The sequence below is a fragment of the Labrus bergylta genome, chromosome 22 (genome assembly GCF_963930695.1).
Source record: "Labrus bergylta chromosome 22, fLabBer1.1, whole genome shotgun sequence".
NCBI lineage: Eukaryota > Metazoa > Chordata > Actinopteri > Labriformes > Labridae > Labrus > Labrus bergylta.
Genome location: NC_089216.1, coordinates 18120576 through 18135415, shown reverse-complemented (window position 1 = coordinate 18135415; position 14840 = coordinate 18120576). Strand labels below are relative to the sequence as shown.

The 14840-nt window shown below is 41.2% G+C and overlaps 2 protein-coding genes across 2 annotated transcripts; one reads left to right on the top strand and one right to left on the bottom strand.

Moving 5' to 3' along the window:
• Positions 1 to 4820: 4820 nt before the first annotated feature.
• Positions 4821 to 12110, bottom strand: drap1 (DR1-associated protein 1 (negative cofactor 2 alpha)). The gene is made up of 7 exons (XM_020646427.3): positions 11901 to 12110; positions 11317 to 11389; positions 9747 to 9840; positions 9183 to 9305; positions 7991 to 8081; positions 7292 to 7386; positions 4821 to 6254 (listed from the first exon to the last, which is right to left on the bottom strand). The coding sequence occupies exons 1-7, from the start codon at positions 11940 to 11942 to the stop codon at positions 6059 to 6061; spliced, it is 714 nt and encodes a 237-aa protein (XP_020502083.1). The 5' UTR covers positions 11943 to 12110; the 3' UTR covers positions 4821 to 6058.
• Positions 12111 to 12938: 828 nt separating this feature from the next.
• c22h11orf68 (chromosome 22 C11orf68 homolog) lies at positions 12939 to 14839 on the top strand. The gene is made up of 2 exons (XM_020646434.3): positions 12939 to 13183; positions 13612 to 14839. Exon 2 carries the CDS (start codon positions 13652 to 13654, stop codon positions 14393 to 14395), a length of 744 nt encoding a protein of 247 aa, XP_020502090.1. The 5' UTR covers positions 12939 to 13183; positions 13612 to 13651; the 3' UTR covers positions 14396 to 14839.
• The last annotated feature ends 1 nt before the right edge of the window (position 14840 follows it).

The window sequence follows — 14840 nt, the reverse complement described above, 5'->3', positions numbered from 1 at the left end:
CATCAAATAATTGGGGGGAAAAAAAAAAAAACTCAGAGGAAAGCGCACGGTTGTTTGAGAGGTTCAAAGTTGGCTGAGAAATATTTTAGAAAGTATTTTAGAGAAAATGAAAATCACCCAAACATTAGTTTTCTCCCAATCCCAAATATAATAAAAATGTATTACTGTTATAATATTTTGCATATAACGTATTCAATAGTAGCCTAATCATCTGTTACAACCACACGTAAAATGTTTATCATAAATTGTAAAGGTGTGACAGGGACTAACCATGGGTAATTACAATCTTAGACAGGGGGCTGATTAGGTCACATCACTGTTGTGTTTTTAAAAAAGTTAGTTTTGATCATTTTATTACATTTACTCTTAACCCTCTTATAAATGTTTAAATCATCAGGCTGCTAAGGTGCTCTGTGCCCCCATGGTTCCACTTAGACTGGTGACCCACCTCTAAATCTCCACTGATTCACCCCATTGATTTATTGACAATATTTTGTAGTGTGCTGCAAGGATGGTGAAGGGATGACCCTCCCTTCTCTAATTGGCTAGTACACACTGACTAAATATGCAAGAGCAGTCTTAAAAGTCACTGTTTTTAACAGAGGCCATTTATCCTTTGGTGGACGGGCCACTTAAAAGAAACATTTTGGGGACAAATTAAGCGTATACCTACTTCTTCAGGCACCACTACACCACTGGTCACGCACCATCCAGAGTGTGTCCTCTTGATTGTTTAGAAAATGCCCTCCAAAAACTGATTAGAAACTGGAGGCTGTACGGTGTCTTCACTTGGAAAAACTGTTCTTTTTCTGTTTAGGCGATCGAGGTGGATTACTTTACATGCAGAGCTCAAACTGAAACTGAGACTGGGGGTCTTTTTGAAACTCAAACTGAAACTAAAGAGGACTCAGTCTTTTAGTCTTACATGACCTTGTTCTTCCTGTTTTACTTTAGTTTGTATCCTGTTTGGCCTTTTATTTTTGTGGGTTGTTACACTAAATATAATAAATAGCTTACTCATTTAGACGCCATTTTATTCTGAACATTTTGTTTCTTTATTTTGGGTACATCTTTCCTTTATTTGCTGGTTGTATCTTAATAAAGAGATTGAGTTACTAATAATTAGTTATATCAAACTGAAGCACGGCAACAACAAAAATAAACATTTTATAGAAGATTCCTTTTCTCTATAAATATAGCTTTATCCATGCCTGTTGCTACTTTCATGATAATGGTTTTTAATCCTCCTATCTGCTCCTACAATAACACCGCTTTCATACACTGTTGAATCAGATGAGACTTAGTGACATTCAGACTAAACACTCAAGGACGAGAGATTACTCAAAACTGTCCCAATAGTCACAGGAAAGAGGACTAAATGTTAGGTTTCTGAAAGAGGACGTTGGTGGAATATTTTATTTTCCTCTGGCTTCACTTTGAACAAAAAAAGGGAGTTTTAAGCTTATTTTCTTCAAGCAACACATTTGAAAGCATTTAGCGCTCGTCTGGCTAACTGGTCTTTGTTCTGTTTGATGCAAAAAAAGCTTCAATCTTCTGAGCTGGTGGAGCCGTCGAAGTGGGATTTACTGTCGCACAATCTTTCATCAGATAGAGTCGAATGTAGCTCATTTAAAAGTTTAACGCAGAGGGAATACTGTCACTTCAAACTTTTGGTTTAACATCGAGAAAACACAGCCTCTTCTTAACTGAACCTCCATTCTAATGACTGGTTTGCTGTAAATATCTGATGCAATACTTTGAAGAAGTCTGCCAATTGGTCCTCCACTGTTATAGTCGACACGGCCATCTTTAAGAGCCGAAATCTACAAGACAATTAACAACAATGGATGCAAAATCAAGTTAAATGAAAAGTATTTCAATGTGTTGTGATTAGCTCCACCAGAACATCAGAACTAGGCGTGGCAGTCATGTTAAACCCCACTGGTTTGTGGCCGTTTAGTTTGGCACTTCAGCAGTAGCCATCTTGGTTTTCTGGAGCCACAAGGGACCATTTGGACGGGAAAGTAGAGCTACACTCGAGCGATGTGTGAGCGAACTCTACGTCATCAGCGAATGTTGCATTGGCTTGGTTAGCAAAGGTTTGTAAGTGAGTAAATGTGATAATAAATGAGTTATTCATTGTGGCTAGTGAAATTCTTTTGGTTGTAAACATAATGCGCAAATATAAAAATGAATAGCTTATCCGACTTAAGGCGTTCCACCATGGACGGGCTTCCACAGCAGCCCTTCAGAAACCAATGGGTGATGACCATATATTGGGAATGACAGAAAGACTGCCATAAAGAGGTCATATTATGCCCTTTTTGGGGTTCGTATATTTAATCTATGTACTAAAGTATGTTCACAATAGCTAAAGTTCTAAAAAAGTGTCTGTTTTCATGAACTGCTGCTCCATGCACCGGCTCGCTTCTGACTCTCTCTCTAAGGCTCTGAAGTGCCCACATTCAGAGTCCCCACGTGTGCCAAGTCTGATCTGATTGGTCGGCCTGTCGGCTCTGTCGTAATTGGTCGGTTCTCGGAAATGTCCCGCCCCTTTCACCATATTGGGAATGCAGCCACTTTCGCTCCGTCCGAGGGGAGCGTAAACATTAGCACCTTAGCACTACCGCAGGCTACGGCATATCGTGGGCGTGCTACAGAAGTTAACGGGCGTACAACATGAGCTGCTGGGCTTGCCACAACGAGCCAATGGGCTGAGATCAGTGATCTCACACTGACAATGACGTCACACTGACAATTTTTTTTCGAGGGGGGCTAGAACCGAGCGTTACATGCAGCTAATGCTACAGCTAACAGGAGGAGGTAGGAGAAGCCTTCTCACATCAGCTTCACTCGGGGTCTGGCAGGAGAAACTATTCCTGATTTCTAGAGTGTGAAAGCCCTATAATTCTACAGTGAAGTTAATTGTCTGAATCAGATTTTTCTTAATCTTTCAAACACTTAATACTGTGTGTGTTTGTTTATTCTCATTATTTGGACCTTAATTGAGGTTGCATAATGTCTTTTTTTTGGTAAGCTGGGATGTACAGTAAAACTGATACTTTAGGCTGGATCCCACATATCACATGTAGAGGCAGGGACAGGAAACGCTCAGACAGAATTTAACAAACAGCCTCAGGTGCAGATTTTTGAGGCTATTAACGAGCTGGGCTAAAACACAAAGTGCATTTTAAACATGTGCTTTCTACGTATCCTCGCGATGAAAGGCTTTGGTTCTTATTGAAAGGTCAGGGAATTCCTCTTTGCCCACATTTTCCCATGTTGTTTTTGTTTTTTACGGAAGCGCAGAGCTCTTAAAAAGTCTGTGGCTCGATGGGAGTGGATGGGAATCAGAGGGCCACCTTTGGCCCCGCCGGCTGCTGTGTGGAAACAGTGTGCTTCCTTCTGTTCGCCCCTTTGATGGCTCCCCTCCCCTCCCTCCTTCCCTGCCCCACAGCGGCCATTTGTTTGGGCACCGACCTCCTAAAGTCAACCACCTACGCCCCCCACCTCCCCCCACCTCCCCCCACCCCCGGGGCCCTCCCTTCGTCCATACACACTAACCCACACAGCTGACCCCGCCCTCCTCACAGTCCGCTGAGTCAACGCTTGTGCAGGAAGGATGCAGTTGTTTTTGCGGCCCCGGCTCAGGGTTGCTTGCTTGGTTTGAGGGGGTGAGGAGGGGGGCGGATACATTTACACGACAAAATAGACTGTTTAAAAAACACACAAGGCAGGAGGAAGAGGAAAGGGGCTGGACACACTCTCGGAGCCAAGTGGAATGGGTGTCCATAATGGTAACAATCCCCTCTCTGTGAAAACCTCTCCACTAACCTGTACTGTCTTGCACTTATCTGATTCAAATACCAGAAGGAGGCTGCAAAGTTGAGGGTAAATAACAACCCTTATCCTTCAGGCTGCATGAGTAATTTAGATAGCGGAGAGATCCATGGGAAGCCTTTTTATGTTGCTAAACACAAAGGAGAAAAAACATAACATGTGTCAGGAGGCATAGTTTATAATCAGAAATACAAAGGATGTGCTTCACGCCTCTGAAACTGAAACATGAACGGGGGAGTCACCTGAAAATGAATTCATTTTAACCCTTTAAAACCAAGTGAATCATATTGAATCCATAAATTTTTGAGACCTCTGCATTGAGATAAATACAGTTAAAATACAACCAGATACGTTCAGTGCACAGATAGTCCACCAGGGGGCAGAGAAGATTTTTTTTGTTTTAGCAGTTTTTCTTCTTCTCTTTCTTAAAGGTCACATGTTACGTAAAATACACATCACCATGTTTCTCTCACACTAATATCCTCCTCTTTTCAGAAAATGTGTGCTCAAACAGGCCGTTTAGGACGCCCCTCAGTTTGTCAGATATGAGAGCAGTTATCAGGTCAACAGGTGTTGCAGCGATGGAAGCGGGCAAGAGAAGTGGTTCCGATAGAAGTGATTGTACCCGACCTAAAAAGCCTCTGCATGTTTCTAATAAGCTCCACGAGCAGAAACGTGCTCAAACTAGGATCAATATTGGAGATGCTTTTGAAAAATGGAGAGAGGTTAGAACACAGAAAGGTTTACAGACCGATTTACAGACTGAAGCTTCAGTGTTCACCACATGGTGACCTGTGTGAGCATCGACTCTAGAGAGGAGGGGGAGACCGCTCTCTACAATGTTTTGAATTTTAACTGCAGTACCCATTTTAAACACTAGGTGCCAGAGTTACATATTGCTCCTTTAAACTAATACATAAAAAAAAAGAAAATTCTAATATTAGTTTCCTCGTCTGGACACAAAAAACCCCAAAGAAGAGTAGCTTTTTTTAATTGAAATATGAACTTTATTTCACCCATACAAAATAAAAAGAATGTTAAAAGTTTACAATACAGTGTCAACTGTCTATTTGGAAATATTTCATACTGAGACTGACACATACAGGGGGAGCCCCGTCTTCATCTGCTTTCAATTGGTACTTTAAAACAAGCTAAAAGAGAGAGAAAAAAAACAATGGAGGAGAAAGTCACTGGAGAAAAAAATAAATTCAGGGGAGGCCAGAGTAGAAATAAGAGAGGACAAAAGACACAAACAACTTTAAAAACAAAGTTATGGTCCGAGTCACAGCATCATTCTGATGGGCGATTTAAGGGACTTTACTGGTCGTAGAAAATAATAATGTGCAGATCAGAAACACTCAGAGCGTCAGAAACAACAACAAAGTGGATGTGAATCCCTGACCTGCTGATATGTTTGACTTCAGGGCGGTGGCGGGGAAAGGTTTACACTTGTCTTGATAAAAACGTCAATTAAAAATAGAAAGTAATGCAAAAGAAAAGAAAAAATCTGCGGTTAGCTAACCGATAGTAAAAAAATACACCTGCTTCCTCGTTTATGTTGCAGCCCGACAATCGGACTGAGCAGTGAGTCGTGACAAAGCCGGGAAGTGCGGCTCTCGTGTGAGCAGCCAATCAGAACAGAGTGATAGAGACGACGAGCTCCTCTGCCTTTGACGAACGCTGATCGCTTTTTTAAATACATCCAATACTTTGAAGGAGGTTGTAATAAGACTTTATAGATTTCTTTCAGGCAACCTGAGGGTTTGAGTTCACTCCATTACGTCTACCACAGAGAATTTAGGAAGAAAGAAAAAAAGTGCCGAAAGAGAAGAAAAAAAAAATGTACAAGGAAACACAAAGCACACCTTCTCCTGTCTGCGGGGGGGGGCTCATGGCGAGACAACATTGACGACTGCCTTGTTTTTAATATTCAAGATAGAACGACCGACTTGTTTAAAAAACATCCTCCTCTACAATAAAATAAAACCTTTTTTTAAAAAAAGAAAATTAAAACACATAATATACAACCAGGTTTCTATCTCCTCATCCTGCGGCGGCAGCGTTGGCGTTCTGAGCCGTCTCCCGAGGGCGTTGATGAAGAGTCTTTTATTCTTTTTTTTTTTGTCGCCTGCCGCAAGTTCATTTTAAGAAATCAAAAAATAATGTTGAGAGAGAATATGTGTGTGTGTGTGTGTGTGAAAGAGGAGGGGAAAGGGAGCTAAGAGTCATAGTCTTCATCGTCGTCGTCGTCGTTTTTGTGCGGCGCGGGGGCTGGGGGAGGCGGCACGGCGCTCATCATGGAGGGGTGGGGGGCGAAGGCCATGCCGCCTTGGGGCTGTGCTGGAGCCATGCCGCCCATCGAGACCATGTTGCCCATGTTGCCCATGTCCATATTCTGAGGGGGGGAGTTTGAGCTGCATGGTGGAGGGGTGGGGGCAGACAGAGGAGTTTTAATATTTCAGAGTGAAAAAGAAATGATGCAACATCTACTCAACGTCATCTCTCAGGAAAGGTTTGTTTCAGGGTCCTGATACTCATGACGATGTGATTAAAGATGAAGTATTTCCTTATTTGTGAAACCTAAAGGTACTAAAGTAACTCCACGTAGCTGCTGCTCTGCTGATATAACGACTTTACTCTCCTAAACCTTTTGTGTAAAACAAATTCTGCATGTGCATGAGTTGCTGCACACTTTTTAAAATCAAATTTTAGACCTTTTACAACCCTTAAAGAGAGGAATAATACCCCCCTTTTTATTTTTTACTGGATAGCGTCAGTGGTTTTCTGATTTCATGTGGGACTCAACAGACTGCCAAAAGTTGAAAAGCTTTTCTGAATATCCGATTGCTGATTGTTTGTCTCTGCCATCCATTGTGTATTTTTCCTCTTAAAGTCATGTCTCCTTGAGCTTACGTTTCCTCACCTTGTTCTCCCTCTCACTCTCAATGGGGGTTTGTAAAAGCTAGATATGACACACAAAGACTCACAACACTTGCCCATGCATCCAGGACTTTTCTTTTTTTCTGTTGAACCGAATTAGTCCCGAACCGTGACCCCAAAACCGAGGTATGAACTGACCCCTGTGAACCCTGACTTTCCCACTGAAAAGTTCTGATAAAACTTTATGACCTTCAGTTCTTACAATCTGATTTTAGACATTTTAAGGATCCCTCAGGAACCCTGAAGCGTTTCTCAAGTATTGACATGCTGTCATCTTAAAACTGGACTTGAAATCATTTGGATTTGAGACCTGTGTTTATGTGGAAAAACAGCGCCCTCTTCTTGTTTGTTGCCGTAAGGTTATATATTATATTTCTCTACCTGACAGGGTGGGAACCCAAAAACATGTTTTTTATTTCTAATGAGAGGTACTCAACTATAATCGGTCTGAAATGAATCTGAGCACTATGTGGACCTACAGAATCTGGACACACGTGGCGGGTCTCCTTACCTTTGGAACCTGGATGCAGCCGGCATGTTTGTGCTTGACTGAGAGCCGTCCTCCTCGTCTCCGTCCGTCTCGCTGTCTTCAGAGGAGTCATATTGCTTCAAGCAAAACAAAAACACACGTGAGTCTTCTGAACTCAAACATCTGACTGAACGTTGTTTACAGAAGTGGTGTGTGGAGTTTCTTTCCTTACATCACACAGAGTAGATCAATTATCATGCAAAGAATTCTTTATATAGTACAAACATAAATCGTATTAATGTGTGTTTCTGTCAGCGTTCAGCTGCTGTCTGCTTGCTCCTCTAAACTGCACCAAGCAGCCATTAACCAAGCCAATCAGAACATCGAAGGAAGGGATTTTGTATTGTCTGTTCCATCTGCAATCTGAATGATTGACAGAGAGGCAGTAAGGCACACATGGCGCCAATGTGACCGCACCCTTATTCAAATACCTTAGTAATCAATCACTTCTAGAAGCCGGAGTGGAAAGTTAGCCATCAACCTACAAAGACATCACGGCTGCAGCTCACCTACAAGCTGTACAAAGTAAAGGTTTAAATAACCTACTAAGCAGGCAAAGCTCAGATATGATACAGATTTCTCTGTGCTCTAAATGTTCCTTCACATACTTTGGGAGATGCACAAATTTAACTCCATCACACTGTCGATGGCTGTTTGATGTAAAAATAACAAAACGCCCACCTCTTGCTCTGACTCTGTGCCAGACAACTTCTTGTCCTTGCCTTTGGAGCCGGCTCCCCCGTTCTTGCGGCCGGACCCTGGTTTCCGACCCCTGGATAGAAAACAGAGAAGAACCCCTCAATGTTACGTCAAAGGGACTTGCTGTTTCAGCTTTTTGTGGGATGTAGATTTTGGAGAGGGTTCAGTCACAAGATTCTGCAGCAGATACTCGACTACTTTCTTTTGGGGTTTTTGGAAAATCTCCCGCAGCTTTAATCAACATAATTTACATGAACAGAGAGGTGGACAATGCTGCTGCTGCCTCAGCTGGAGATCACTCTCAGACATTAATATTCAAAGATGCGCTGTGTTTCTTATCACCGCGGCTGAGGAGAAGTTTCTAAATACTCCACGCTTACAACCACTTTAAATTGAATCACAATCCAATCAGCCACACTTTAGTGAAAAAGTCTCCCAACTCATTTAATTGATGTGAAATTCTCTGCCTCTGTTCAGCTGCAGCGCCAGTGTTTGGGCAGACAGTCAATACTTCTTCTTCTCTACAATCCTCAATAATTAGTTCTCCCTCTGAGGAGCTGAAAACTCTGCTCGCTCTTGTTCTTCTTTTTTTTGTAATTAATCTATTATCACAAAACAAACCTTGCTTTAGTCAATACCAATTACAGGAGCAGACGTTCATGGAAAAGGCTGAGGTAGCTCGTCTTGTGTCCGTATAGGAGGATGGTCGAGTTATTCATGTCCAACGTTTCACTCTGCTTTTGTTTGCAAGTTCAGAAATGACCGAATATCACATTTATTTAAATGTGACGACCAGATAGAGCAGTTAAACTAGAGCCTTACTTGATGGAACTAGTATTATCTGTGGACCTCTTGTGATTTAACATCTTTGATAACAAATTACTAGAGGTCCCCAGGAACTTCTAATCAGTGGGAAAAAGGCCTTGGCTGCATGATAACAACAAATATCTGAGTTTCCTGGTGTCAACTAAAGCCGTTTTTACATCTGCACTCCTGAAAATATCTAGATTATTACAGGAGGACTGCTCCGCGGGCGGGGGGGTATACAGCTCCTGCAAATATCAGGAGTTTTCTGCAAGTGTGAAAGCCCTCTAAGACGTTCATTGGTAGTCATGGTGCTTTACTAAACATGTATGTGTCGGTGTGTCTGAGAGAGAGAGAGAGCGAGAGATACCTGCGCGAGACTTTTTCTCCGCCTTCCGTGTGGTTCTCCTCCCCCTCGCCCTGCATGTCCGGCACCGTTGCCACCAGGTCTTTCAAGAAATCAAACTGTTGCTCCAGCTCGATGCATTGCTTCCTGTGAACAAACCGTTTAGAAATCAGGAAACTTCTTTCTCCATATGGACTCCAAGAGTTGTTGAGAGGAAAATTCAACATGACGACAAAGAGATAAAAGGGGTTGTTTTTATGATTTTTTTTTTTCCCACACAGTAAGTTTCTACTGACAGGAGCAGGAGACTACTAACCAGACATACTTTGAGACACAAAGTGGTGTATTAGACAATAACTCAGCCTCAGGTACTCTGACAATGTCCCTTTCAAGACACTATGGAACTTTTAAGTTTTTTTTATCTAAATCCGGACGAAATGAAGACATAACACTTTTTTTTTTAGCTGAATGCATCCAATATCACACGATAACTTTGATATCATTTTCCTGGTGTTATCCAGCTCCCTCTCAAACACCTACACACACACACACACACCTACACACATGCACACGCTCTGACATACTTACAGATGTGATGTCGTCATTGTCTTTGCATTCCTGGACTGGGTGACATGACAAGCCTTTGTAAGTAATGATTCCAAAAAAAGCTCCAGGGCTCTCGCTGACATCTCGGTTAAGGAAGAGAAGACGCACTGGCAGGTGTGTGTACGTACATGACTTTACTTCACTCACATGGTCGACTCTACTCTGCTTCAGCTAAGAGCCTAAACATCTCTCATATGATTAAATCATGAGCAGGCTGATGGTGCTTTTTCGAGACACAATCATGAGTACAACAGATTTACAGTTCTTGTGTTCATTTCTACCTGACAGTGCTTACTCACACCTCTATAGGACACTTTACATCATGGTTGTCACGATGACAGATGTTTAAACTTCAAAATAATACTAAATAATATCAATCAGTTTCGATAACGTGACAACAAATCCAGAGGTCCTAGGCCCCAGTGTTTGGTAATGTCTTGTCTTTAAGTATCAAAAAAGGCAGACAAACATCATCTATTTTTCTTAAAGAATGTTAAGCATCCTTGAGTACTTGAAAAGCCCTTTGCAAATAAATGTATTATTGTTATTAAATTGCACAAATACGCAATATAATATTGCAATTTAGAAAGCGCTGGCTCTCTCTTTGCAGGACTCTTGCAGCAGCATTAGGTTTAAAATGTGACATAAGATCTGAGCTCATTTTAAGCTTGGGGTAGCGATCATCTTTCTGCGTCTCCCTCAATCCCCCCTGCTGTTCATCGTGAGTCTGGTTCTGCGTCCTATAGGAAGTTTTTCTTCACCACTGCAACTTTGGTAAGGTTGGATTAACGTTGGGTCTTAAAAAAATGACATAAGGAGTTGGGTCTGGATCTGCTGTAGTTGTAAAGTGTCAATAGAGATGTGTATGTCTTGAAACACAGGGGGGTTAACAAATATGTGACAGTATTGAATAGAGCTGGAGAAAACACCCTTCACAAGTTATCAGCTTCTATTATTCTGTTGTCCCTAACAACAACAAGTGACTTTTAACCTATTTGTTCTTGATTACCTTAACAAATTAAATCACATCAATTACAGTTTTTTTTTTTTTTTTTAATCCTTTAACCACTTGTTTCTATTTATTTTACGGCTCTTACCTTCTTATTGCTGTTCTCTTTTTATTTGCTTTTAGCTCTTTTAGTTTCTTACATCTTTTTAAATCTTTGGTCCTCTCGTGTTGTTGGGTTCTTGTGTTACCTGGGTTCTTATGATGGTTCTTGTGATGGTCGGGTTATATATGTCTGTTGGGTATCGTGCACTTTGGGTTCTTTTCTGTTGAATTGTATTTCATTATTTTTAGTATTTTGCATTTGTTATGTTCTTGCTGTTGTTTATGTTCTTCTGTGTTTGGTTTAGTTTGTTCTTGTTTTTGCTGTTTGTCAAAGCACTTTGTAAACCTGTGTTTTTAAAAGGTGCTATATAAATAAACTTATTATTATTATAGCTAAATCAATCACAGCATGAGCTGTGGGGTTCTTCACTTGATACACAGATGATATTTTAACCTCATTCAAACAGTCGGGTGTGTTGGGAAAACTTGAAGGAAGGATACAAATAATTACAGGTACTGCTGCAGCCACTTTGCCTATTTCTTCATCTGTCTGCATAATCTTCTTAATCCTCGCCTGGAAGGAGAAAACCTTTAGTTTAATGGTACAGTGGACAAATATAATTATACTGTGCATCATCCTAAAGCCTGTAAGAGTAAATAAACATGCTTTTTCATGATATTTAGTAACAAAACAACACATACGAGGGACTTAATTTCATGCAAGTTAAAATCCAATCATGCTGCACAGATTTTAAGATATATGTGCATCAAAACTGTTTAAAATGTGCAGCTACAGACAACATATTAATAACATTGAGTTATTAGCTTGTAATGCTAAAAACAAGGTTAATTAGTTTACTCATTTAAACGCCTTTAAAGTGCTCTAACAATCTCCATGCTGCTATGTTACTCTGCTAAGTAAAGGGAACTAATGGCGTTTGTATAATGGTGTACTATTATTGACATTAGGATGTAAATGTGTTGGTTTGTTGGTTGCTAACCATTAAGGCAACACAACAGGCCGAATCTCATTCAAGCTAGCCGAAGAAGTTAGCTAACACCGGCTCGGTAAAGTTTTAACTTACCGGAGGGAATCTGGCGTTGTATTTCTTCTTTTTGCTGGGCATACTTGTTTAACTTGGGCGGCTCAGTTAAAATACAACTCAGAATATTATTGAGAATTATTCTGTATCAAATTAATCGCCTCTTCCGCCGCGCACACACACATACACTTTAGCTAGCAGCAGCTAACCGAGCTAACACGTTAGCAGTTCGTCGTCGTCACTCGTTCTCTCGCTGCATTCGCGTGGTGACAGAATAATCGGAAAAAAGTGTTCTCTGCTTGGGACGTTCGCGTGATTGCTTCCCTGAAGTCAGTAGAACAACAGGGCGAGCCGGGAAACATTTTCGATAAATGTAACACTAAAATACGGAAGACACAAATGAACGCTGGCCTGCTAGTGAAAAAAAACCTTTTTATCAATTTAAAATAACATTTTAGGATTTTATTTGTAAAGTATTATATGGTATATAGTGGTGTCCATATTTATAGCCGAATAAGAGTTGCTTTGTTTGGTTTAAACATTAAAATGCAGCCTACTTTTTTCATCGCTTCCATGATTAAACATTTCTGGGTTTTGTACTCGTATGTTTTGGGGTTTTATTTGCACATTTTCTGTATATAATTACGTCTATTATGAAACTTCAGGTTTGCTCAAACTTGTACAGTGTCAATAAAATATATCTTATCACCTTTACACATTACGACTTTAAAGCTCGTCTACACATCTTCCCCAACCAGGGAAACCTGAGCGTCCGAGTAGCACGTGAACGCATGGTTTTCGTCTGGTTGTGTTCCGCAGGGTCACAGCGCCGTCAGGTTCGAGGTTCACTATCCAGCTGCTTTTACAAAAAATAAACTTTTAAAGTTGTGCTGATATGTATTTTTTTAACCAAACAATGCGATGCAGATTAATTTGATATTACACATAATGATTAAAGTAAACGCGTGTTTGCATATCTCTGGTAGGATAAAGTGAGTTAAGAGTCATTGAACACGTCATATATAATTTAGTAACTTTTTTAACTTGTAAAGCTTAAATAATCCTCTTCTCCAGAATTGTGTAAATTAATTTGAGAATAGCACTGTTTCGTTTAATTATTTGCGAGCCGAATTTCCCCGAATTACAAAACATTTTAAGTGTGTGTGATGAAACAATAAACAAAACAATATCATGTTTCTTTAACTGTCACACATTGAATTGAGTCTTTTTGTTATCGCTCTTTGGTCCAGAGGAGCAAAACCACCGAGCGAAGCGGCGTCTGAGCTGAACAACAACACTGGAGAACAAACTTAAAACCCCGCTAGGTACGTCAAAGACTAAAGTTTACCATTAATGCAACATAATGCCTATCATTTCAGCGAAAATAACGCATGTTTTTTACGTTTCATTTGGCTGTAAATCATTATTTTATTCACCAAATTGACTAAGAAGACGAACATGCAGCTAGCTAGCATGCTAACTCCTGTGGTACCTGCGCCACATAATTAAAAATGACCAAACCCGCGTTTAAATCTGTATGTTTCTTTACAACTTTAAATGCTACACAACGGAAGGAGTGGTGAGTTATTATTGTGAAAGAATAAGCGAGAATATGAGTATTTTAAACACGTTTTGCTAATGTAGCAGGCGAGCTAGCAGCATTGTAACCCTCCCCTGCCTTGAAGTATGATAAACTAACACACCAGTGGTTCAAGCTTTAATATCAACATTAACATTATTCTCCTTTCAACAGGGCTCCAGGATCTGTTCAATAGTCTCACACAGACAGCATTATGGAGGAGGAAGAGGGCCCTGTAGAAGGGGAGGTGGAGACCCGCTTTGCTGCAGAGACTTATGCAGCTGAAGCCATGGCTGCAGATATGGACCCCTGGATTGTGTTTGACTCCAGGAGAACTCCCAGATCTGAGTTTGACGGCTGGTTGGAGAGCAACAGGCCCTCACAGGTGTACAGGTTTGGAGATGAGGAAGGGGGTGTCAGCCCCGTGGGGTGGATTGCAGTGCTGGGCACAAACCACTGCCCCAGTGTCGGGGATGTCGCAGGCCTCCAGGAGAGCTGGGAGAAACTTTCAGCCAGTGGCCGACCCATCTCCTTCCAGACAGTGAAAGAGCTGGCCCTTAACCACGGGGTGCTCACAGGAAAGTGGCTCATGCACTTGGACCCTGGCTTCAAGTTGGACAATGCCTGGGAGTGTGTGGCCAGAGCAGCCCTGGATGGAAAAATCTCTCTCGTTAAAGTCAGCCCCAATAATCCCAAGGAAGGGGGGAGACAGGTGATATGCGCCTATAATCAGAACTTCACCGAGGAGAATGAGGTCATAAGGCTGGACTCGGTCATCCGTGCCACAGGTGTCAAATGCCCTCTCACCTACAAGCCGGACGTGTACACATACCTGGGGATCTACCGCAACAACCGCTGGAAGATTTGCCCCACCATCTATGAGAGCAAATTTGACCTGGAGTGCGTACCCAGGCGTTCACACATTGTAAACAAAGTTACCAACCTCGAAGTCACATAAGCCTGTTGGGAGAAGAGGATAGTTTTTGCAGGACAAATAATGGAGTAGGCACTTTGTGATGAGTTGATGATTTAAATCATTTTGAAAGTAAGTGGTTGAGTTTCGACCACAAGTTCTTCCTTTGTTGCAACAATAAGTCTTATTCTGTGATCTTTTCAAAGCGAGATATTGTCCCTTTTTTTATTTGTATTCAATCTATTGCATTCATGAGTACTATGAGTTTTCGTATTCTTGAGGTTTTACCTTCAACACTTGAACACTTACCTGACGGACAAAGTGTCTGAAGAGATCTTTGATTTGTAAGCCGGGAGGAGAATCCGCCTCCCATGAAGAATTTTCCTCTTTTACAGTTTACATTCGTTCTGGCTTTATATATATATATTTGGGGTTTGTACTGAATCAAGATAACAAGAGTTGCCAAATAAAGTCAGCCTTTCAACGCCAT

Excerpts from the sequence above, each read along its gene's own strand:
- drap1 (XM_020646427.3), bottom strand. The coding sequence starts at position 11,942 with ATGCCCAGCAAAAAGAAGAAATACAACGCCAGATTCCCTCCG. Across the intron at positions 9,841-11,316 it reads AGCAGTACCTGTAATTATTT|CGAGAGCCCTGGAGCTTTTT; the intron begins GTATCCTTCCTT and ends CCGAGATGTCAG. Across the intron at positions 9,306-9,746 it reads ACAATGACGACATCACATCT|GAAGCAATGCATCGAGCTGG; the intron begins GTAAGTATGTCA and ends GTTTGTTCACAG.
- c22h11orf68 (XM_020646434.3), top strand. The coding sequence starts at position 13,652 with ATGGAGGAGGAAGAGGGCCCTGTAGAAGGGGAGGTGGAGACCCGCTTT.